Below are 23799 nucleotides of genomic sequence, written 5' to 3' on the forward strand. Positions count from 1 at the left end.
AAGATTACCTTTAAAATGGTATAAGACACATGTATGTTTGAGGAATTGTAATGATGAGATTTCTGTTGTTTGAATTTGGCGCCCTGCACTTTCACTGGCTGTTGTCATATCGATCCCATTAACGGGATTGCAGCCATAAGAAGTTAACGAGAGAATCACTGACATGATGTCAATTGGTCCTTTTGTGGCAGGGCTGAAATGCAGTGGAAATGTTTTTGGGGGATACAGTTCATTTGCATGGCAAAGAGGGACTTTGCAATTAATTGCAATTCATCTGATCACTCTTCATAACATTCTGGGGTATATGCAAATTGCCATCATAGAAACTGAGGCAGCAGACTTTGTGAAAATTAATATTTGTGTCATTCTCAAAACATTTGGCCACGACTGTAGAGCAAGGGACTAGAGCGCAAGTGATCTTGCGAGAACACTCGGCTTGGTGAAGTTCAAATTATAACGTGTAATGTTTTGATAAAAAAAATTGATAAATGAGGTAAACAGGTATACCTTGGGTTACTATTGTGAGGTGTTATTGTGAGTGTTTTGATATTCCTGGTACTTAGAAAATACGAGGTAAGATTGGATTTTTGGGACCGTGTTACATAGTTAGATAGGAGACGTGGGTACTCCGTAGGTAGTTTTGCACATTTAGATATAGATTCTTACATCTACCACAGTAATCGCAGCAGGCGATATCCCAGTGTGGACACAACACTTGTTTTGGGACCACTAATTAGGCAATATTTTGATAATGGTATGGGTTTCCCTGTTCATATAGACAGGGTTTGATATCTGAAAACAGCACTAACTGGTTTTCCCTCTTGCCCGTCTCATTCCCCTGTGTGTCCTGTGTTTGTGAATGTGAGTGTGGAAATAAGTGTTAAATCTGAAGTTTAGATAAGATATAGAAATGAGTAAAATAAGTTGATTTCAATTTGGATTCGATATGTAGCGTTATCTATAATTTCTGGAAGTCTAGAAAACCGTTGAGGATATGTGTGGAGCATTAATCCCATGAACGGCCGGGCAGCGCCCGGGAAACTAACGTTTTTTTTGGGTTCCACTGGGAGTACGGCGATGGAGAGTCATTGAAAACGCACATGGAATGGTTAATGTGAGTACCTAAGATTTCCTACGTTATACATGGACTCTGTACACGAACCAATTAAACTATAACCGCTTATGGGATTTTCTCTGTCCGGGTAATACATTTAAATAAAATAGCCAATACGGCTTGAAGTTTTTTGGGGGACAATGATGAGATCACCGGAAAGGGTATCTCCGATTGTTTACTTTAGAAGGTGTCTATTCCACTTAATGGAACACCATTATCTGATGTGTTTTGAGTAGGATTCTTTCTTCCAGGACTGATGGAAGTCCACTACAGTATGTATGTTAAGGGAGCTCCCACATTAAATAAGGCCTGGCAAATTGTTTGTTTTTACCCTATATTGTGAATATTTGTTATTGTTTTTAATGCCATGTCTGCCTTATTGTGAGGGGTCCATTTCATTTGGTTTTAGTGGGTTTTTCACAGATTAGAGCTGAGATATCTAAAAGGGGCACAATTTGAAGTGTAAAAAAATGTGTAAATTGAACACGTTAATTATTTTTGATAAGACATGTACTGAAGAAATTACTGTAACCTGGGATACGAAATGTATGAAATGTTTGACTGTTTTTAAATAATTTGTCTAATCGGGAAAGAAACGCTTATTTGAAGGGTTTGAATGACCTCTGACCTGACATTCTAGTGTGGTTTGATCGCCCTCACTGGAAAGCCAAGAGACATTGGGTGATGATTTAAAGGTAATTTGTAATACTGATTTGAAGGTCATTTGTAATACTCATAATGACAGAGAAGTTTATAATTAATAGTTATCTGTGTGATTCGGACCACGAAAAGGATAGACCTGTCTCTAGTCTATTTTTCTATTCCTTGAATCAAGTTATGGGTAGAAAAAAAAAAAAAATCTATGGAGTTAATGGTAGTAATTTTCATTTGATTTGCCGTGTTGGTTTTTAAACATTAATCACGTTGTGAGTCATGTGTCAAAATGGGGGAATTACCAGTCCTTCGAGGTTTTTGGATTGAAGTTCACACCTCGAGCGATATATGAAGTGTATTGAGTGATATATGAAGGAGTGTATTGTTGCGTTGTTTGTTTGTTTCGATACAAAGCTCACCAGATTGCATCTGCTGGATGCTCAGGATTTCTCCCTAAGGATTAGGCCTCTAACTCCCTGACCCGGTGACTCCGGCGGTTAGGTCGACACTGTGATAGGGGAGTATAAGCCAATTTGAGAAGGAAAATTCAACAGTGTTGTTATTTTCTTTGACATTGGTCTTAGAAATTTGCATTGAGAATATTGGTTGTAGTAATAATTTGGCATACAGTAAACCATTTGTTTGGATTTCTTGAAATCAGAATAGCCCAAACTAAAATAGTTGTTCTGATCTATCCTCTTTTGAGATTATGGCAAAGGTAACTACAGATGGTATGCATGGAAGGGACAATTTGACCAAAATTGGACCTCAAAACCTTCTCTAACCGGCTGAAGAAATGGTGTTCAATACGTCCATGTCCTGCACCACTTCTATTGAGAGACCTGAGTCCAAGCCAGCAACCTGTACACAGCATCCAGTCGAAGCTGTCAACTGCCTTTTCTCTCGTCCTTTTCTCCAAGGAGTGCGACAGTAGTCCACGTGGAGTGAGCATGGAGAGAGATCCGTTCCAAAACTTCTCATGTTGCTGGTATACTGGTTGGCAAATGGACAAGACATAATGGGTAGTAAAGGTGGTGGCGGCTCAGGTGAGACATTGAAATTGAGACATTATCATGGGCCATCCACTTTGAACTGTGAAGCTATCTGAAGAAGACAATGAAGAGACACCAGAAGACTGAGTGCTCAGGGAAAGGGGGGGGGGGTTGATCAAATGTGCCTGTAATTGATTTAGACTTGTCCAAAATTGTTATTTAGGGGGTATCAGGTTGATTGTGGAAGTCTACACACTGCTAAATGTATAGTAATTTAGACTAAGAATGCATTGAGATACTGATCTGTAATTATAGTCGTGATGAGAAAGTTAACCACTAGAATTATAAGATTCATATTTTGTATGTTAATATAAATGTACATTCTGTCAGTGTGGATGTGTGTTAAATTGAGGGTTTTAACTTCTGTTCTACCACTCAATGTGAATCACTGAGCAATGTCATCCTAAAAATGTGGGTTGGATAATTGTGTTTTGATTATGATTTGTTAACTGAATGACTTTTAAAAGTGACTAATTGATTTGAGTAAATTGTTAGTATGGTAATAACTAAATTCAGCAAAAAAAGAAACGTCCTCTCACTGTCAACTGCGTTTATTTTCAGGAAACTTAACGTGTAAATATTTGTATGAACATAAAATTCAACAACAGACGTAAACTGAACTAGTTTCACAGACATTTTACATTTACATTTTTAGTCATTTAGCAGACGCTCTTATCCAGAGCGACTTACAGTAGAGTGCATACATTTTATTACATTTTTACATACTGAGACAAGGATATCCCTACCGGCCAAGAGCAGACGCTCTTATCCAGAGCGACTTACAGTAGAGTGCATACATTTTATTACATTTTTTTTTTATACATACTGAGACAAGGATCCCTACCCCTACCGGCAAACCCTCCCTAACCCGGACGACGCTATGCCAATTGTGCGTCGCCCCACGGATCTCCCGGTTGCGGCCGGCTGCGACAGAGCCTGGGCGCGAACCCAGAGACTCTGGTGGCGCAGCTAGCACTGCGATGCAGTGCCCTAGACCACTGCGCCACCCGGGAGACTGAATAAGTTACACAGACATAAACTGAATAAGTTACACAGACATGTGACTAACAGAAATTGAATCATTTGTCCCGGAACAAAGGGGGGGGGTGGGGGTCAAAATCAATAGTAACAGTCAGTATCTGGTGTGGCCACCAGCTGCATTAAGTACTGCAGTGCATCTCCTCCTCATGGCCTACACCAGATTTGCCAGTTATTGCTGCGAGATGTTACCCCACCCTTCCACCAAGGCACTTGCAAGTTCACGGACATTTCTGGGGGGAATGGCCCTAGCCCTACTCTCCGATCCAGCAGGTCCCAGACATGCTCAATGGGATTGAGATCCGGGCTCTTCGCTGGACATGGCAGAACACTGACATTCCTGTCTTGCAGGAAATCAGGCACAGAATGAGCAGTACGGCTGGTGGCATTGTCATGCTGGAGGGTAATGTCAGGATGAGCCTGCAGTAAGGGTACCACACGAAGGAGGAGGATGTCTTCTTTGTAACGCACAGCGTTGAGATTGCCTGCAATGACAACAAGCTCAGTCCGATGATGCTTTGACACACCGCCCCAGACCATGATGGACCCTTCACCTCCAAAATCGATCCCGCTCCAGAATACAGGCCTCGGTGTAACGCTCATTCTTTCGACGATAAACGCAAATCCGACCATCACCCCTGGTGAGACAAAACCCAACTCGTCAGTGAAGAGCACTTTTTGCCAGTCCTGTCTGGTCCAGCGACGGTGGGTTTGTGCCCATAGGCGACGTTGTTTCCCAGTGATGTCTGGTGAGGACCTGCCTTACAACAGGCCTACAAGCCCTCAGTCCAGCCTCTCTCAGCCTATTGCGGACAGTCTGAGCAATGATGGAGGGATTGTGCGTTCCTGGTGTAACTCGGGCAGTTGTTGTTGCCATCCAGTACCTGTCCCGCAGGTGTGAAGTTCGGATGTACCGATCCTGTGCAGGTGTTGTTACACGTGGTCTGCCACTGCGAGGACGATCAGCTGTCCGTCCTTTCTCCCTGTAGCGCCGTCTTAGGCGTCTCACAGTACGGACATTGCAATTTATTGCCCTGGCCACATCTGCAGTCCTCATGCCTCCTTGCAGCATGCCTAAGGCACGTTCACGCAGATGAGCAGGGACCCTGGGCATCATTCTTTTGGTGTTTTTCAGTCAGTAGAAAGGCCTCTTTAGTGTCCTAAGTTTTCATAACTGTGACCTTAATTGCCTACCGTCTGTAAGCTGTTAGTGTCTTAATGACCGTTCCACAGGTGCATGTTCATTAATTGTTTATGGGTCATTGAACAAGCATGGGAAACAGTGTTTAAACCCTTTACAATAAAGATCTGTTATATGAGTGGCGCAATTCATGTATTATGGATTGATTGTTATGTCGATTGTGACATGTGTAAAGAAGTTGTGTACCAAAGATGTTGACATTATTCTCAGCATGCCCTGGTGGATGGAGAGGGTGAACTCTGATCCTGAGAGTGAAACTGATCCTAATCTATTTGACCTATATCCATTACCAAATTGCAATTTTTGATGATAATGATAATACTCAGGAACTATAGCAGGTTTATGCTAATGGGACATAGAGTCCATAGGTGTCGCCTTATGAATAGCGGGATCATGATGCTTGTCCTGGGTCATGTTCATTAGGCACTAACTTCAAACATTTTAATTAGAACGATAGTCACAACCTGAATTTATCCAACAAGATAATGCTAATTTCAGTTTCTTCAGATGGTGCGATCGGGATGGAAAAGGCTGTTTCTACCATGCTGACCAATGGGAGTATGCTCAGTATCAACATGATGATTTTGTTTCATACCGACTTAGACTGCAGAGAATTTATTAGCGATATTTTAAAATGTCTTTTTAAGATGAGAGAAGTCTCAAAATGGAGGATTGTACTCCCTCATCTGTGTCTGTGGGACTGAGTTGGGCCTCTGGGGCTTGAGCTGATAGTTGACTTGGTGATAAAACCTAAAGTCTGCATTCCATAGACAAGATGTGGTGGGTGGAACTGAGATAGCGATAACCTGCAGGAGTAGAACAAAACCCTCATTGTTCCTAATCATCCTGGCACCTGGGCTGGTGGTAAAACAACACCAAGTGCAGATAAGCCACTTTGGGTTCATCTCGTGGTTATGACCAGCCATTATTAAGCATTTTTAGTGTCAGATATATAAGAACCAGGTTTCCTCTGGAAGGTATTGTTTGAATAATTGTCCAAGTGTCTCTCAGTATACATGAATTTCCACAACAATACATAGTACTAGTCAAAAGTTGACACGTACTCATTCCAGGGTTTTTCTTCATTTTTACTATTTTCTACATTGTAGAATAATAGTGAAGACATCAAAACTGTGAAATAACACATATGGAATCATGTAGTAAGCAAAAGTGTTAAACCAAAATATACTTTATATTTGAGATTATTCAAAGTAGCTACCCTTTGCCTTGGCATTCTCTCAACCAGCTTTATGAGGTAGTCACCTAGAATGCATTTCAATTAACAGGTGTGTCTTGTTAAGTTCATTTGTGGAATTTATTTCCTTCTTAATACATTTGAGCCAATCAGTTGTGTTGTGACAAGGTAGGGGTGGTATACAGAAGATAGCCCTATTTGGTATAAGACCAAGTCCAAGAACAGCTCAAATAAGCAAAGGGAAATGACTGTCTATCATTACTTTAAGACATGAAGGTCAGTCAACGCAGAAATGTCAAGAACTTCAAAAGTTTCTTCCAGGGTTGTCACAAAAATCATCAAATGCTATGATGAAACTGGCTCTCATGAGGACCGCCATAGGAAAGGAAGACCCAGAGTTACAGTGGAAAGAAAAAGTATGTGAAACCTTTGGAAATACCTGGACTTCTGCATACATTTGATCTGATCTTCATCTAAATCACAACAATAGACAAACACAGTCTGCTTAAACTAATAGCACACAAACAATTAGACATTTTCATGTCTTTATTGTACACACCGTGTAAACATTCACAGTGCAGGGTGGGAAAATGATGTTATCCCTTGGATTTCATAACTGGTTGACCCTCCTTTGGCAGCAATAACCTCAACCAAACGTTTTCTGTAGTTGTGGATCAGACCTGCACAGCGGTCAGGAGGAATTTTGGACCATTCCTCTTTACAAACTGTTTCAGTTCAGCAATATTCTTGGGATGTCTGGTGTGAACTGCTCTCGAGGTCGTGCCACAGCATCTCAATCGGGTTGAGGTCAGGACTATGACTGGGCCACTCCAGAAGGCGTATTTTCATCTGTTGAAGCCATTCTGTTGTTGATTTTCTCTTGTGTTTTGGGCCATTGTCCTGTTGCATCACCCAACGCCTGCTGAGCTTCAATTGGCGGACAGACATTTTTCAGGAGAATGTTAGCTGTCTTGATAAACTTGGAACTGTATTTTTTCGGCGATGATAGCAAGCTTTCCATGTCCGAGGCAGCAAAGCAGCCCCAAACCATGATGCTCCCTCCTCCATACTTTACAGTTGGGGTGAGGTTTTGATGTTGGTGTGCGTGCCGTTTTTTCTCCACACAGTGTTGTGTGTTCCTTCCAAACAACTCAAATGTAGTTTCATCTGTCCACAGAATATTTTGCCAGTAGCGCTGTGGAACATCCAGGTGCACTTTTGCAAACTTCAGACGTGCAGCAATGTTTTTTTTGGACAGCAGTGGCTTCTTCCGTGGTGTCCTCCCATGAAAACCATTCTTGTTTAGTGTTTTACGTATCGAAAACTCGTCAACAGAGTTGTTAGCCTGTTCCAGAGATTTCTGTAAGTCTTCTGCGGACACTCTACGATGCTTCTTAACCTCATTGAGCATTCTGAGCTGTGCTCTTGTAGTCATCTTTGCAGGACAGCCACTCCTAAGGGAGAGTAGCAACAGTGTTGAACTTTCTCCATTTATAGACAATTTGTCTTACCATGGACTGATGAACATCAAGGCTTTTAGAGATACTTTGTAACCCATTCCAGCTTTATGCAAGGCAACAATTCTTAATCTTAGGTCTTCTGAGATTAAGAATTGTGGTTCACATCAGGCAATGCCTCTTCTTATAGGGCAAGACAGCTCTAACCTACATCTCCAATCTCGTCTCATTGATTGGACTCCAGGTTAGCTGACACCTGACTCCAATTAGCTTTTGGTCATTAGCCTAGGGGTTCACATACTTTTTCCAACTTACACTGTGAATGTTTAAATTATGTAGTCAATATAGACAAGAAAAATGCAATCATTTGTGTGTTATTAGTTTAAGCACACTATGTTGGTCTATTGTTGAAGTAGTTAGCTAGGCCTATTTTATGAAGATCAGATTTGAAATTTGATGTCCAATGTATGCAGAAATCCAGGTAATTCCAAAGGGTTCACATACTTTTTCTTGCCACTGTAGCAACATGGTCTAGGAAAAGGCGCCAATTCAACAGCGACCACTATCCATTGCGGGAGAAAGTGCATGTTATAAAAACAATATATATTCTTTGTATTAGTGTTGCACCATTGTTCTTATGTAATATAACCATATACATGTCTTAGACTGATGTACAGTGCCATCCCCACGGCCTTCACAATGGAACAGTCCACTACTGCTTAACTAAAGAAATCTCGGTCGACCAACAGCCTATTGACCAAACAATCGACCAGCCGACTAAATGGGATGAACCCTATAAACCAGCTCCTCCCTTGACATAGATCGATCATCTCGAAAACCAAGGCAGATAGCTTGCTACAGCCCACCACCTACAGTGGCAAACAAATGAACCACTGCCACCTTCAATCCTTATAGCCATTCATCCTTGTGCAGTATTAAATACTGTGGAATAGTTACCATGAGTATTAATTAAAATGCCAGTATTTGGAGTATATTCTTCTTCAAAACACAACATCATAATTCCCTCTAGAAGTGTAGGCCTATATCAACTTAGAAAATATATCCCAGTTTGAATATTATGACAAGCGGTTAAATCGACCGCATAAAACATTTACACTTGTACATCAGCAGATGTTGCAGCACTGCGCCAAAAAACGTGTCCCCGTGCCAACTCAATCACTTACACAGCTACTGATCTCCTTGTAACGCAGGGTCATTCATTCACTAAGGGAGCAGAGGAGATGGGTGGCAATACACTCGATGTCAATGACTTTCAGTCTGTGATACATACACAAACACAAGCGCAGTCAGTCATGCTGATGTTAAGATACTGTACTCTGTAAGACCCCCCCCTCCTCCCACTGCCCTTCCAGATTCTGCCATTAAGCTCCTGAAGGTGCCTGTAATAAGCTACACCAGTCGGCAACTTTTCCATTTCAAGTGCCAAGTTATCGTACAATTTCTACTTATCGGAGTGCAAGTTCAGATTTTTTTTACCTTTATTTAACTAGGCAAGTCATTCTTATTTACAATGACGGCCTACCGGGGAACAGTGGGTTAACTGCCTTGTTCAGGGGCAGAATGAGAGATTTTTACCTTGTCAGCTTGGTGATTCGATCCAGCAACCTTTCGGTTACTGGCCCAACGCTCTAACCACTAGGCTACCTGCTGCCCCATTTTTATGGAACACTTTCATTTATTTTAGAATAAAGTCTTCATCTCAAAATCAATGTCATGTGGTTAATCAAAATCCAATCTAAATGAAAACGATTTAAATCTTATTTAAAAAAATGTTTAAGCTTTATTTAACTAGGCAAGACAGTTAAGAACAAATTCTTATTTTACAATGACGGCCTATCCAAGCCAAACCCTGCCCTAACCCGGACGACGCTGGGCAAATTGTGCCACCCTATGGGACTCCCATAGAACTAGGGTCTGTAGCGACGCCTCTAGCACTGAGACGCAGTCCCTTAGACCGCTGCGCCACTCAGGAGCAAATTGCCAATATGTAAAAATAGCCTACATAAAACCAACAAATAAAAACAATGCAGCCTGCAGGTAGATGATATCCTATAAATCACATTGGCTACACATGGCCTGTCTTCAAGGAACTTGAAACATAGTATAAAATATTCTGGGCCCTCGGAGAGTTTCCTGCAACAGTGAGTTCGAGACAGAAAGACACAGCAGTAGACTATTTGCGCAAGGGATAAGAAGTAGTCAGCTAGGCCTATTTTATGATGTTTCCACCAGATCAGAGCATGACATTCCTTTCCGCTTTCATGCTGAGTGGTTATCGAAAAGGAGAGAGCTGGAAAGATTTTTCAAATAGGCTACATTGAGGAACTACGGTCATTCGCAATGGATGTAAAAACAGACTGTTTACTTTCTGTTTGAGGCCCTATTTGGTAAAAGACCAAGTCCATATTATGGCAAAAACAGCTCAAATAAGTAAAGAGAAAAGACAGTCCATCATTACTTAAAAGACAGTCAATGCAGAAAATGTCTAAGTTTCTTGAAGTGCAGTCGCAAAAACCATCAAGCTCTATGATGAAACTGGCTCTCATGAGGACCACCACAGGAACGGAAGACCGAGAGTTACCTGTGCTGCAGAGCTCAAGTAACAGACATCTCAACAACTGTTCAGAAGAGTGAGCGAATCAGGCCTTCATGGTCAAATTGCTGCAAAGAAACCACTACTAAAGGACACCAATAAGAAGAGACTTGCTTAGGCCAAGAATCACGAGCAATCTTGATATTTTAGATTTTTGGTTCCAACCGCCGTGTCTTTGTGAGAAGCAGAGTAGGTGAACGAATGATCTCCGCATTTGTGGTTCCCACCGCCAAGCATGGAGGAGGAGGCGTGATGGTGTTGGGGTGCTTTGCTGGTGACACTGTCAGTGATTTATTTAGAATTCAAGCCACACTTAACCAGCATGGCTACCAAAGCATTCTTCAGCGATTCTTCATCCCATCTGGTTTGTGCTTAGTAGGACTATCATTTGTTTTTCAACAGGTCAAAGACCCAAAATACACCTCCAGGCTGTGTAAGGGCTATTTGACCAAGGAGAGTGCATCAGATGACCTGGCCTCCACAATCACCCGACCTCAACCCAATTGAGATGGTTTGGGATAAGTTGGACCGCAGAGTGAATGAAAAGCAGCCAACAATACTTTTTTTAGTTACTACATAATTCCATCTGTGTTATTTCATAGTTTGATGTCTTCACTATTATTTTAAAATAGTAAAAATAAAGAAGAACCCTTGAATGAGGTGTACAAACTTTTGACTGTTACTGTATGTGTACACACACACACAAAAATGTGCATCTGTCCTGACTCTAAATTCCTAATCTAGCCCTCATATCATCATGGCCACCTAATCATCCCCAGCATCCAATTGGCTCATTCTTCCCCAGGGTGGGCAACAATAACAAGCTAACCACGTGAAATCTGTAGGCTACCGGTAAATTCTTTTTCATTATTATTATTATTTTATGGAGCACTTACAAAAACTGTCATAAAACAGTTGTTTTACAGATACAGTACAGATTTGACTGAGTTACAGATCATATAAGGCAGGGGTGTCAAACTCAAATACCCAGTGGGCCAAAATGTAAAACCTGAACAAAGTCGCGGGCCAACATTGAACAAATGAACCTTTTAATATGGACCCAAACAAGTTTTGCTTTAACATTGAATATGGAACAAGCATCGCTTATTACCATACAATATATAATTTAATAGTGGAGACATGCAAAATCGAATTTCAAATGAAAAAACACATCAATGGCATTCATTTATTAAATAAATGAAATGTAAATAAAAATCGTATGCCTCTTTTCTATTTGCAGCCTTCTGATTTAAATACCAAAATATTTTTTTTTACAAATAAAATGATAATAAATCAATCAACCATTCAAGCCCATGCCTTGTAGCAAGAAAAAGTGCACAAAGAAAACGTTAATTATTGCACACTGATCTAATCTGATGTGCCCAAGCCAGATACCTGGCATCTCTTCTTGGATGCTAGTTCATCAATGTCTGGGCTCAGGCTCTGAGCTGAAGAAATCCTCAGTATCGAGCGAAGGTGTTCATCAGTCAGACGTCTCCTGTGAGTTGTTTTGGTCATCTTCATCGAGGAGAAAAGTTGCTCGCATAGATAAGTGCTGCCGAACATGGAGAGCATCTGAGCAGCTTGGGTGCGGAGCTGAGGCATTGTGTCAGGGATGAACCGTGGAAACTGTGCGGCGCCCACAGCATCATACTTTGACTTCAGCGTGTCGTTGCACTGGAGTTCAATCAGCTCCATTTGGATGTTGGTTGGTGCATTTTCCACATCAACTGCGAAGGGATTACTAAGCAGTTCAAACCTACATTTCTGGACATCGAAGTCGGCAAATCGCCGGCTAAACTCAGCGGCGAGAACACTGAATTTTTCAGCAAACTGTGCGCATGGGAACACGGCGGTAGAGATCTGCGCTTTTATGGTTTGGCAGCAGGGAAAATGGCAATGGTTTCCTTGCAGCATCTGATTCTCCCACAGGCACAGTTTAGTTTTAAAGGCCCTCACTGCAGCGTACATGTCTGTGATGATGCGCCCCCGCCCCTGAAGCTGCAGGTTCAGCGCATCGAGATGGCTCGAGATGTCACAGAGAAAGATATTCTGCCTCCCACTTGTCCAGAAAGCTCCTGTTTTCTGCCTTTCTTTTCGCCATTTTTGGGAAGGGATAGCGCGCTGACAGTTGTAGCGTCTATGTTGCTATGACTACTGTCACAGAGGAGAGGGCGTTTCTGGGTCCTGTCCTGATTGGCGCGCGAAAACAACAGCAGAGCATTATGGGATTCGTAGTATTAGCGGTGAATGCGCTGTATAATACCGGCGGGCCAGCTCTAGTAGTAATTTGGTATTGTCTCGCGGGCCAAATATAATTACCCCGCGGGCCAAATTTGGCCCGCGGGCCAGAGTTTGACACCCATGATATAAGGGAATCAGTCAATTGAAATCAATTCATTAGGCCCTAAACTATTGATTTCACATGACTGGGCATGTGAAATCACATGAGCATACCTGCACGCACACACCAACGACTGTATATATGAATGGTCAAAGTCATCAATCACGTGACAATTCATTCCTACGTGAAGTCTCAATTGCACATTTGAAGTAGGGTTAAGATGTCGTCTCATAGATACATAACATGTGCGGTTTGAGCTACTCCAGGAAGTGACGTTGCAGGCTAGTTCAGTGCTGCCCCCTCTCATTGAGTATCTCAAGTTGAAGGCCGACTGGGGTACTGCAGGCTGCCATTGGAAACTAAAGAATCATTATAAATCCTTCAGTGTGCGATTTTAAAATAAATCGGTTCAAGGACATACACCTGATGTAATAGAAGCAATTATTGGTACCATGATTGTCTTAAATTATTTTTAAATATGTACACAAAGATTGCCATTTTCTCATTCACTATTATGGGGGATCCTGTTTTCTGTAAACAATGCCTGCAATACCACGGCCAGCCTTGAACTTTGTGGCTTAAATGAGGGCGGCAGTTGTTCCCTCCTGGCACAAACACACGCACAGGAAGTAAAGGTAATTTTAGACAAGCATAAACGCATGCTTAATAAGATAGTGTCTTGGACACACAGTGCTTAATATCAATACCATTTGAAGATTAAAGAGGAAATGAAACCCCAAAAAATATTCTCTGGTTGAAAACGGCCTAAATATAAATATATACAGTGCCTTCAGAAAGCATTCATACCCATTGACTTATCCCACATTGAGTTGTGTTACAGCCTGAATTCAAAATTGATTACATGTATTCTTTTCTCAACCATCTATAGAAAATAACTCATAATGACAAAGTGAAGACATGTTTTTAGAAATTGTTGCTAATTTATTGAAAGTGAAATACAGAAATATGTCATTTAAATAAGTATTCACACCCGAGTCAATACATATTAGAATCACCTCTGGCAGCGATTACAGCTGTGAGTCTTTCTGGGTACTCTCTAAGAGCTTTCTACACCTGGATTGTACAATATTATCACATTATTAATTAATTTATTATTCAAGCTCTGTCACGTTGGTTGTTGAACATTGCTAGACAGCCACAATCAAGGCTTGCCATAGATTTTCAAGTAGATTTAAATCAAAACTGTAACTATTTTTTGCAGTTTTACTTTAGTGCCTAGCAAATAGGATGCATGTTATTATGTATGTACAGGCTTACTTCTTTTCAAGCTGTCATTTAGGATGGTATTGTGGAGTAACTACAATGGTGTTGATCTATCCTCAGTTTTCTCCTATCACGGTGGTGGGTTCTGTCAGAATATGTTATTGTTAGACATCAGGGATCCTATGGGAAGGAGAAGGGCAACAGTCTGGTACAAGTCAACAGGACAGCTGTGAGTTGGGGAGTAGTGCGGAACTTGGGCAGAGGTCAGGTCAGGTCAGATGAAGTGAGGAAGTTCTGTCAAGCAACAGAGGTGTATTGCTGTTCAGATGTGTAAGGACACTCAGCATAGGAGGAAGGGTTAAATACCAGCACTTGTGTGAATAAACTTGGTCTGAGCTTTTCATAGTTGTCTGTGAGTTTTTTACTCTGTTAAATTACAACCTAAAAGCCATTAAACGCAGTAACTGTTTTAAAGTCACCATTGGCCTCATGGAGAAATCCCTGAGCTGTTTCCTTCCTCTCTGACAACTGAGTTAGGAAGGACGCCTGTATCTTTGTAGTGACTAGGTGTATTGATACACCATCCAAAGTGTAATTAATAACTTCAACATGCTCAAAGAGATATTCAATGTCTGCTTTTTATATTTTTACCCATCTACCAATCGGTGCCCTTCTTTGCGGGTCATTGGAAAACCTCCCTGGTCTTGGTTGAAATTCACTGCTCGACCTTACAGATAATTGTATGTGTGGGGTACAGAGATGGGGACGTTATTCACAACTCATGTTTAACACTATAATTGCACACAGAGTGAGTCCATGCAACTTACTATGGGACATGTTAAGCACATTTTTATTTCTTAACTTATTTAGGCTTGCCATAACAATGGAGTTGAATACTTGACTCAAGACAATACAGCTTTTCATTTTTATTACATTTGTAAAAATGTTCAATATCATAATTCCACTTTGGCAATCAAGGAGTGTGAATACTGTCTGAAGGCACTGCATTAGATATATTAAATAAGATTTTACAGAGGAAGAAATACAGTAGCTGCTGCTAACTTAAACATCGCCCCGACATAATGTTATCTTGACACTGACAAAATTGTAAAGGAACAGAATCATAACTAGTAGAATTCTCAATTTCCCGATGGATTCTCAATTTCCCAGTGGATTCCCCCCAGTGTGGCTGACTAGCTGTTCAGTCTAGCGGGCTGGGTAACAGTTGTGCGATAAGGAACGTGGGATGGAATGCCTGGTGGTGTTGTGTTGGTCTGTAGACACCGGAAAGATACAAAATACCATATTTCTCAGAGGGGTTGTCTTCCCAGCATGAAAGTCACATGCAGGCAGACAGACTCACCCAGAAGAGGAAGTTGAATGTGAATAGGAGGTACTTCAGACAGACGGTTCCGCATGTTTCCTTCTTCTCGTCGTACGCTGTCGCTGGTGCCCCCATGCTGTCGGAGAAAGAGAGAGGTGGATTTGAAATGTTCAAACAGTTAACCTTGTATCCATTGTTTCTTTTAGGGACAGTTTCCCCAGACACAGAATAATCCTATTTTTGCTATCACAGATCGTTCTGGCAATTCTCAAATAAAAACTTTATTGGAGTAAGGATGTTTAAACATGCTTTTTGCATTCGTATCACAAACCATTATTGAGAAAATGCCTTTTTTTGACATATACAGGCCTCCTTTAAGGCCCTATCATCCGTGAACCATACATGGTAGGAACAACATCTTGGTGTCATTATACTCCTTATAGTGTGCTCTAAAATATGGAGTATGTCTATACTATGAATAAATCTATTTAACATTTTTTATTTCAATGTAAAAAATATTATTAATAGCTCAAGTGAACTTTTTGATTTTGCTTATTTTTAGACAATGTTTGGAACAATATAAGTGTGCCTATTAAGCCAACCAAAATATTTAAAAAATATATATTTAACATATACAGTCCTAATTTTGATGAAATATACATTTTTCATGGGAAGTTGAGAATACATACAATATTATTTAATAAGATAATAATATATGAAAAGTCAGCAATGGGCTTTAAACCCATGGGTGTTCCAAATAAGCCCACCTCTTAAATAATCTATTTGAATTCATTTCCAAATGTTCAAATCTTAAACTGACATTTCTTACGTACAATTAGATTATATTCTAAAGTTAAAACTGATCATGACTTTTATCATGAAAGTAGCACTCATAACAGGGTCCAAACATATCCACAGAGATCAATGTGAAATCAGGCTTTTGTTCTTGCCAACCAGTACACATCTGATTCAACTAATCATAGACTTCAATCAAGAAATTATTACTTGAATTGGGTGTTATTGCTTGGTAAAAATAATCTGCAAAAAATACACTTTCTGGATAAGAAGCCACACACAAAGACCGTAACACACACATTTCTATGAATTAACTGAGAGCTCATTCACATTTCCTGCACTGCTATTTTTGTTAATTAGTTCAACTTGACTTCCTAAAGCCTATCTGAAAAAAGTTTCAAATTTCCCTCTCTACTGTTGTATTACAAAGGTAAAAACAGAAATCACCTGGACGAATGATGACAATATAACAATGCCCCCAACCAAAAGTGCATGCGTAGTCACGTAATAGTCATCTTCTCGTCCCTCATTTGTTAGCATTTCTGTCCACCACTTGTAGGTCTTCTATCCCTGATATCCCTGAACCCTGATCTAATTCTTCTCTCTATGCATCAACTACTACCTGTCCACTCAGAACGTCTTGGAGTGCACAAGTTTCTAATTGTTCCTAATCTTGGCAGATAGCAAGCTGATCATGGCTAGATGCATAACTGTAGTTTGGGTTTTAATCAACTTAAATCTTAACAAAAATACATGTATGCTTGTACTAGTAGAAAGAGGAGGAAGGGAAGCGCTACTAAGGTACACAATAGTACATGTTGGTAGACAGAAGGTGCTCTTTGGCAAAAGGGGTGAATTGGTCATCAAAAAGAAAGGAGGACCAAGGCACTCTTCATATAATTAATTAAAATGCCTTTATTAGTATGGCATGTTCAATAGAAACAAAGTTTTAAAAATCCGACGCGTTTCGGCTGCATGGCCTTCGTCAGGGAGTACAAAGAAATAATACAATGTCCTCTTTTGAACAGCTTTTCCAATTAGCCCTAATTAGAAGAGGGAGTGGTTACAATGTTGATTGGACACACCTAGTAAGCAATACTATACACATTAAAAAGTGAAACACTGAAGCTGTTATCATAAAAATACAACTCCAAGCTAGAAGTATCAGGACACTTAGAAAGGTAGTTCTAACCTTAAATATGACTGGGAGAAGTGTCAAGAATAAGACAGCAATATATTCCATAGTACACTAGAACATAGCAAAACATGAACAACAACAGTCTTGCCCCCATAGCTGAGGGCAATTGAGCAAAATGTCCACTAGATGACAGCAAATGGACCCATCACAACCCTACAGGAAGGGTGAGAAATCCATACCGTCATTTAAACCAGGGTATTTAGTGGCCTGTAGTTTGTAAATCCAAAACCTTTCCCTTTGGTTTAACTGTTTAAGACGGTCCCCTTTTCTAATAGAGGCCGGAACATGATCAATACCCATAGCTTGTAGGGAGGCAGGGTTGCCATGGGGTAGTCTTCATTGCCTACCCGTATGGCCTACTTGTGTTCCGCTAAGTGGTCTTGAAGGCGTCTCTTTGTCCGTCCAATGTCGAACACCTTGCACTGTGGACATTCCAATCTATAGATGACATGAGTGGTTTTGCAGTTCATGAAATGCTTGACATAATACTCCATTTTGGAAGCGGTGTCAACAAAATACTTTTTCTGTGCAATATTTCTGCAATGGTTGCACTGGTTACATTTAAAAGAGCCCTTGGGTTTGTGGTCAAGCCACGTTTTTTTGAGTGTCACCCGGAAGATAACTGTGGACTAATTTGTCATTTAGGGTAGGACATCTCTTAAAGCTTATGACTGGTGGTTCAGGAAAGACTTGGCGTAGTAGCATATCACTTTGGATGATTCCCCAATTATTTTTTATGATTATTTTAATGTTCTCTGCTTCAGTGCTGTATTTTGTAACAAAATACACACTCTCTGATGTATCACGAGGCACTCCCCTTCGCAACAAGTTCTCTCTGTCAAGTAATCCAGCACTTATACCTGCATCTTTCAGGACCTGAACGCTGTAGCCCCGATTCAAGAAGCGATTCTCCAATTCAGCAGATTTGACACTGTAGTTGGTTTCCTGATCGCAAATTCTGCGGACTCTTTGGAATTGCCCATATGGAATATTCTCTTTTAGCCTTTTGGGGTGAAAGCTGTCTGCCCTCAGAATGGTATTCCCATCTGTAGGCTTCCTAAAGATTGATGTGTGCAAACAACCTTTGTCATTTTGACTAATGTCGAGGTCCAAAAAATGAATGTTATCCTTGCTGTATTCCATAGTTAGTTTGATGTTAGGGTTAATGCTGTTAAGATATTGGTGGAAGGAAATAAGTTCATCTTCTGAGCCGGACCAAAACAGGCAAACATCATCAATATAGCGTCCCCAACATATAATACGGTCAAAGAAATGGTTATTAGAAGGATCCAAAATGAAGTCATTTTCCCATTTACCCAAGTACAAACCAGCGTAGGAAGGGCTGCAGCAAGCTCCCATGGCACATCCTTTGACCTGTTTAAAAATACGGTCCTGAAAGATAAAGATGTTATGATTAAGAGTCCATTCAGTCAGTGAGACAATGAATTCTGTGGGAGGCATCTCAGTTTCAGGTCGGGTACTCGAGAAATGGTGCATAGCTGCCAAACCTTGTTCATGTTCAATGGTGGTGTATAGAGACTCCACATCCATGGTGACTAAAAAGGAAGTCAAGACAACAGGAAGTAAACAAAGTAACTAGTAGCTAGGTTAGTGGTTTCCAATCTCTGGAGTAAAGTAATAGTAGAGTCTGAGTCACTTTAGGGAAGTAAGCAAGCAGAATATCTGGCCAAAATGAGGTGCATTGTATTCAGGTGCAATAACGTCCCATTTTTGCTCTTTTCCTGTCCGAGATAAAGCTTTGTGTCAGGCAAAGCTGCAGTCCATCCGACATCTTGATTATGGTGTAGATACGAACTCTGAAGTGATCCAACAACTGCAGTTGTCCGTGTGCAGTGATCACTTTAATCTTGGGACCGTTTGAAACCGGGTTCTATTCCCAACTGAACCAATTGATCAGTTCAGTAATTGCCTAAATTCAACATGCCTGATCTTCTAGCTCGGTTAAATCAAAAACATGAAGTGCCTGCGGCACTCCAGGAATAGGGTTGCCTACCCGTTCTAGATGGTAGCGGGGTGAAGAGGCTGTAACTCAGGTGACGGAGGTCCTTGATGATCTTCTTGGCCTTCCTGTGACACCGGTGCCAGACAGGAAGCTCTCAATGGTGCATCTGTAGAAATTAGAGGCCAAGCAGAATTTCTTCAGCCTCCTGAGGTGTGAAGGGACCATTTCAGGTCATCAGATATGTCCATGCCAAGGAACTTGAAGCTTTGACCCTCTCCATTGCGGCCCAGTCGATGTCGATGGTGGGAGTGCACTCTCTGCTGTCTTCTGTAGTCCACGATCAGCTTGTTTGTTGTGTTAAGGGAGCGGTCATTTTCTTGGCACCAATCCGCCAGGGCTCTCACCTCCTCCCTGTAGGCTGTCACTCGAACAGGGAGTACAGGACGGGGCTGAGCACACACCCCTGTGTGGCCCCAGTGTTGAGGATCAGCGTGGTGGAGGTGTTGTTGGCTACCTTCACCCCTTGGGGTCAGCCCGTCAGGAAGTCCAGGACCCAGTTGAACAGGGAGGGGTTCAGACCCAGGGCCCTGGGCTTAGTGATGAGCTTGGAGGGCACTATGGTGATGAAGGCTGAGCTATAGTCAATAAACAGCATTCTTACATACAGTTGAAGTCGGAAGTTTACATACACCTTAGCCAAATACATTTAAACTCAGTTTTTCACAATTCCTGACATTTAATCCTAGTAAAAATTCCATGTCTTAGGTCAGTTAGGATCACCACTATTTTGAGAATGTGAAATGTCAGAATAATGGTTGAGAATTATTTATTTCAGCTTTTATTTCTTTCATCACATTCCCAGTGGGTCAGAAGTTCACATACACTCAATTAGTATTTGGTAGCATTGCCTTTAAATTGTTTCACTTGGGTCAAACGTTTCGTGTAGCCTTCCACAAGCTTCCCACAATAAGTTGGGTGAATTTAAGGCCCATTCCTCCTAACAGAGCTAGTGTAACTGAGTCAGGTTTGTAGGCCTCCTTGCTCACACATGCTTTTTCAGTTCTGCCCACACATTTTCTATAGGATTGAGGTCAGAGTTTTGTTATGGCCACTCCAAGACTTTGTTGTCCTTAAGCCATTTTGCCACAACTTTGGAAGTATGATTGGGGTCATTGTCTATTTGGAAGACCCATTTGCGACCAAGCTTTAACTTCCTGACTGATGTCTTGAGATGTTGCTTCAATATATTTACATAATTTTCCTCCCTCATGACGCCATCTATTTTGTAAAGTGCACCAGTCCCTCCTGCAGCAAAGCACCCCCACAACATGATGCTTCCACCCCCGTGCTTCACGGTTGGGATGGTGTTCTTCAGCTTGCAAGCCTCCCCCTTTATCCTCCAAGCATAACGATGGTCATTATGGCCAAATAGTTATATTTTTGTTTCATCAGACCAGAGGACATTTCTCCAAAAAGTATGATCTTTGTCCCTATGTGCAGTTGCAACCCGTAGTCTTGATTTTTTTAATGGCGGTTTTGGAGCAGTGGCTTCTTCCTTGCTGAGCGGCCTTTCAGGTTATGTCGATATAGGACTTGTTTTACTGTGGATATAGATACTTTTGTACCTGTTTCCTCCAGCATCTTCACAAGGTCCTTTGCTGCTGTTCTGGGATTGATTAGCACTTTTCGCACCAAAGTACATTCATCTCTAGGATGAGCGGTATGATGGCTGCGTGCTCCCATGGTGTTTATACTTGCATACTATTGTTTGTACAGATGAACGTGGTACCTTCAGGCGTTTGGAAATTGCTCCCAAGGATGAACCAGACTTGTGGAGGTCTACAATTTTTTCTCTGAGGTCTTGGCTGGTTTCTTTTTATTTTCCCATGATGTCAAGCAAAGCGGAACTGAGTTTGAAGGTAGGCCTTGAAATACATCCACAGTTACACCTCCAATTGCCTCAAATGATGTCAATTAGCCTATCAGAAGCTTCTAAAGCCATGACATAATTTTCTGGAATTTTCCAAGCTGTTTAAAGGCACAGTCAACTTAGTGTATGTAAACTTCTGACCCACTGGAATTGTGATACAGTGAATTATAAGTGAAATAATCTGTCTGTAAACAATTGTTGGAAAAATGACTTGTGTCATGCACAAAGTAGATGTCCTAACCGACTTGCCAAAACCATAGTTTGTTAACAAGAAATGTGTGGAGTGGTTGAAAAAAAGAGTTTTAATGACGTTGGATTGACCATACAGCACCTTTAACTCATCAGTCACGTCCAGACCTGCCCTCTCCTCTTCCTCCGTCTGTCTCTCCCACACACACAGGCCGTACCAGAGTGTACTAATCTAAGCTTTCTGTAATAGTAAGAGCCTTATCTACACCACTCGTGCACACACACACACACACACACGACAGCCTTCTCGAGCATACTGTAACAGGCTACTGCCGACCAGCATAGGGAAGAGGTTACAAAGCAAACAACAGCTGTGGAATGAAGACGCATTTGCATTGTGCTGTAGTGAACTGTTTGAACGGGCTTATATTCACTATAACACTGAGCACAGCAGCATCATGCGTTCTCATGCTGCATGATACGACCATTACCATCTTATACTGCGCGAGAGTGCATACTTAATTCATGTGACCAATAACATATTTGGATTGATTTCATAAAAAGGTCATATCTATAACATTATCTCTCTATATAGGAGATCAAAAGTTGGCCTGAACATATATAGTCAACACCCCAATGAGTTACACGCTGAGTCACTGAGTTCATTCGTGTCTGTGGATGCCCTTTCAGGTGGGTTGAAGAGCATAAAACCAGTGAGATCATACAGAGTTTATATCCACAGGCAAAAGGAGGGCACAGTCAACAAAAAATACGGTAAAGTAAAAATTGTCACACACATGGCCCACAAAAATGATGTGGGCATGACTAGAACTTGCTGACATTAACATCCCTATTACACTTGTGTGTCTCCAAAAACAAAATGTTAAACGTACAGTAGCCAAAGCTATTTCTGGTGGAATAACTTTTCTGGCATCTAATATAGAGAACTCCATATCCAGCAACTCATTAAGTAAGCACACCATGCTTACATTTGGCATTAGCAGACAATGTAGGTTACATCATCAAGCGTTCATGGTTTTACAGTGTGTGTAGGCCTATATTTGTGTGGGGGTCTGTCGACTGAACCAGCCCTGTGTCTGTTGACCATCTGTTAGGGTGGACCCCTTTAGTGTGTCCCTGTCGATTAAATTCAAACAAACCTTTGACAGGAACTCATCCTTGTATTATGTACATAAATGGGGCAGCTGAGTAAAGAAAACTAATGTGTACAGGAGGAGCACAATACACTAAAGAGGTCCAACTTAAATTCCTAATCTGAGACATACAAAATGAAAGGCTCTTTCAATACGCAGGGTTCAACACTGAAAACGTACATGGATGTTCACATTTTGAACACTGAAATCCCCTTTTTCCTTAAACCTTAATTGAGTCGCCTACCGCTCAATACAAGACCGCTGACAAGCAGAAATACCCCAGACATACCACGCCTGTATGAAATAGGCTCACAACTTAACCCCAATGAGTAATCACTGACTTGTCTCCTGTGCATGACAGATCATTCAAGTATTTGAAGGCCTTGAACCCTTCCAGTTCCAGACATGTTAAGGACTTGACAGAAGAAACCATGTTCCTTCACATTCGTATACTTTTATATTGGCTATAGGCCTACACGTGTTTAGTCAAACTATTATTCATTAGATTAATGATAAATAAAAGCCATTATAATAATTAATACATAGGTTTTGGGGTATTTTGCAAACGACTGGCATATTAAGAAATGGCGCTGAAGGAGATGACTGCCGTTTTACGATCCCGTAACCAATTGTGATATTGTGTATGTTTTTTTGCGTTATTTGTAACTTATTTTATACATAATGTTTCTGCCACCGTGTCTTATGACCGAATAGAGCTTCTAGAAATCAGAACAGCGAGCAACATTCACACGGCCGCAGGGCCAGACGGATTACCAGGATGTGTACTCCGAGCATGCGCTGACCAACTGGCAAGTGTCTTCACTGACATTTTCAACGTCTCCCTGTCTGAGTCTGTAATACAAAACATGTTTCAAGCAGACCACCATAGTCCCTGTGCCCAAGAACACTAAGGTAACATGCCTAAATGACTACCGACCCGTAGCACTCACGTCTGTAGCCATGAAGTGCTTTGAAAGGCTGGTCATGGCTCACAACACCATCATCCCGGAAACCCTAGACCCACTCCAATTTGCATACCGCCCCAACAGATCCACAGATGATGCTATCTCTATTTCACTCCACACTGCCCTTACACACCTGGACAAAAGGAACACCTATGTGAGAATGCTATCCATTGACTACAGCTCAGCGTTCAACACCATAGTGCCCTCAAAGCTCATCACTAAGCTAAGGACCCTGGGACTAAACACCTCCCTTTGCCACTGGATCCTGGACTTCCTGACGGGCCGCCCCCAGGTGGTAAGGGTAGGTAACAACATATCCGCCACACTGATCCTTAACACAGGAGCCCCACAGGGGTGTGTGCTCAGTCCCCTCCTGTACTCCCTGATT

The 23799-nt window shown here is 41.4% G+C and overlaps 1 protein-coding gene across 1 annotated transcript in view; it reads right to left on the bottom strand.

Annotated features, from left to right (window-relative positions):
• Positions 1–23799, bottom strand: part of LOC139562823 (CD151 antigen-like) — a 49736-nt gene that overhangs the window by 24223 nt on the left and 1714 nt on the right. The window contains exon 2 of the mRNA XM_071380936.1: positions 15257–15353. Within this exon, the coding sequence (XP_071237037.1) occupies positions 15257–15352 (96 nt within the window). The 5' untranslated portion in view covers position 15353. The remainder of the gene's footprint in view (positions 1–15256; positions 15354–23799) is intronic.

The sequence above is a fragment of the Salvelinus alpinus genome, chromosome 33 (genome assembly GCF_045679555.1).
Source record: "Salvelinus alpinus chromosome 33, SLU_Salpinus.1, whole genome shotgun sequence".
In the NCBI taxonomy this organism is placed as follows: domain Eukaryota; kingdom Metazoa; phylum Chordata; class Actinopteri; order Salmoniformes; family Salmonidae; genus Salvelinus; species Salvelinus alpinus.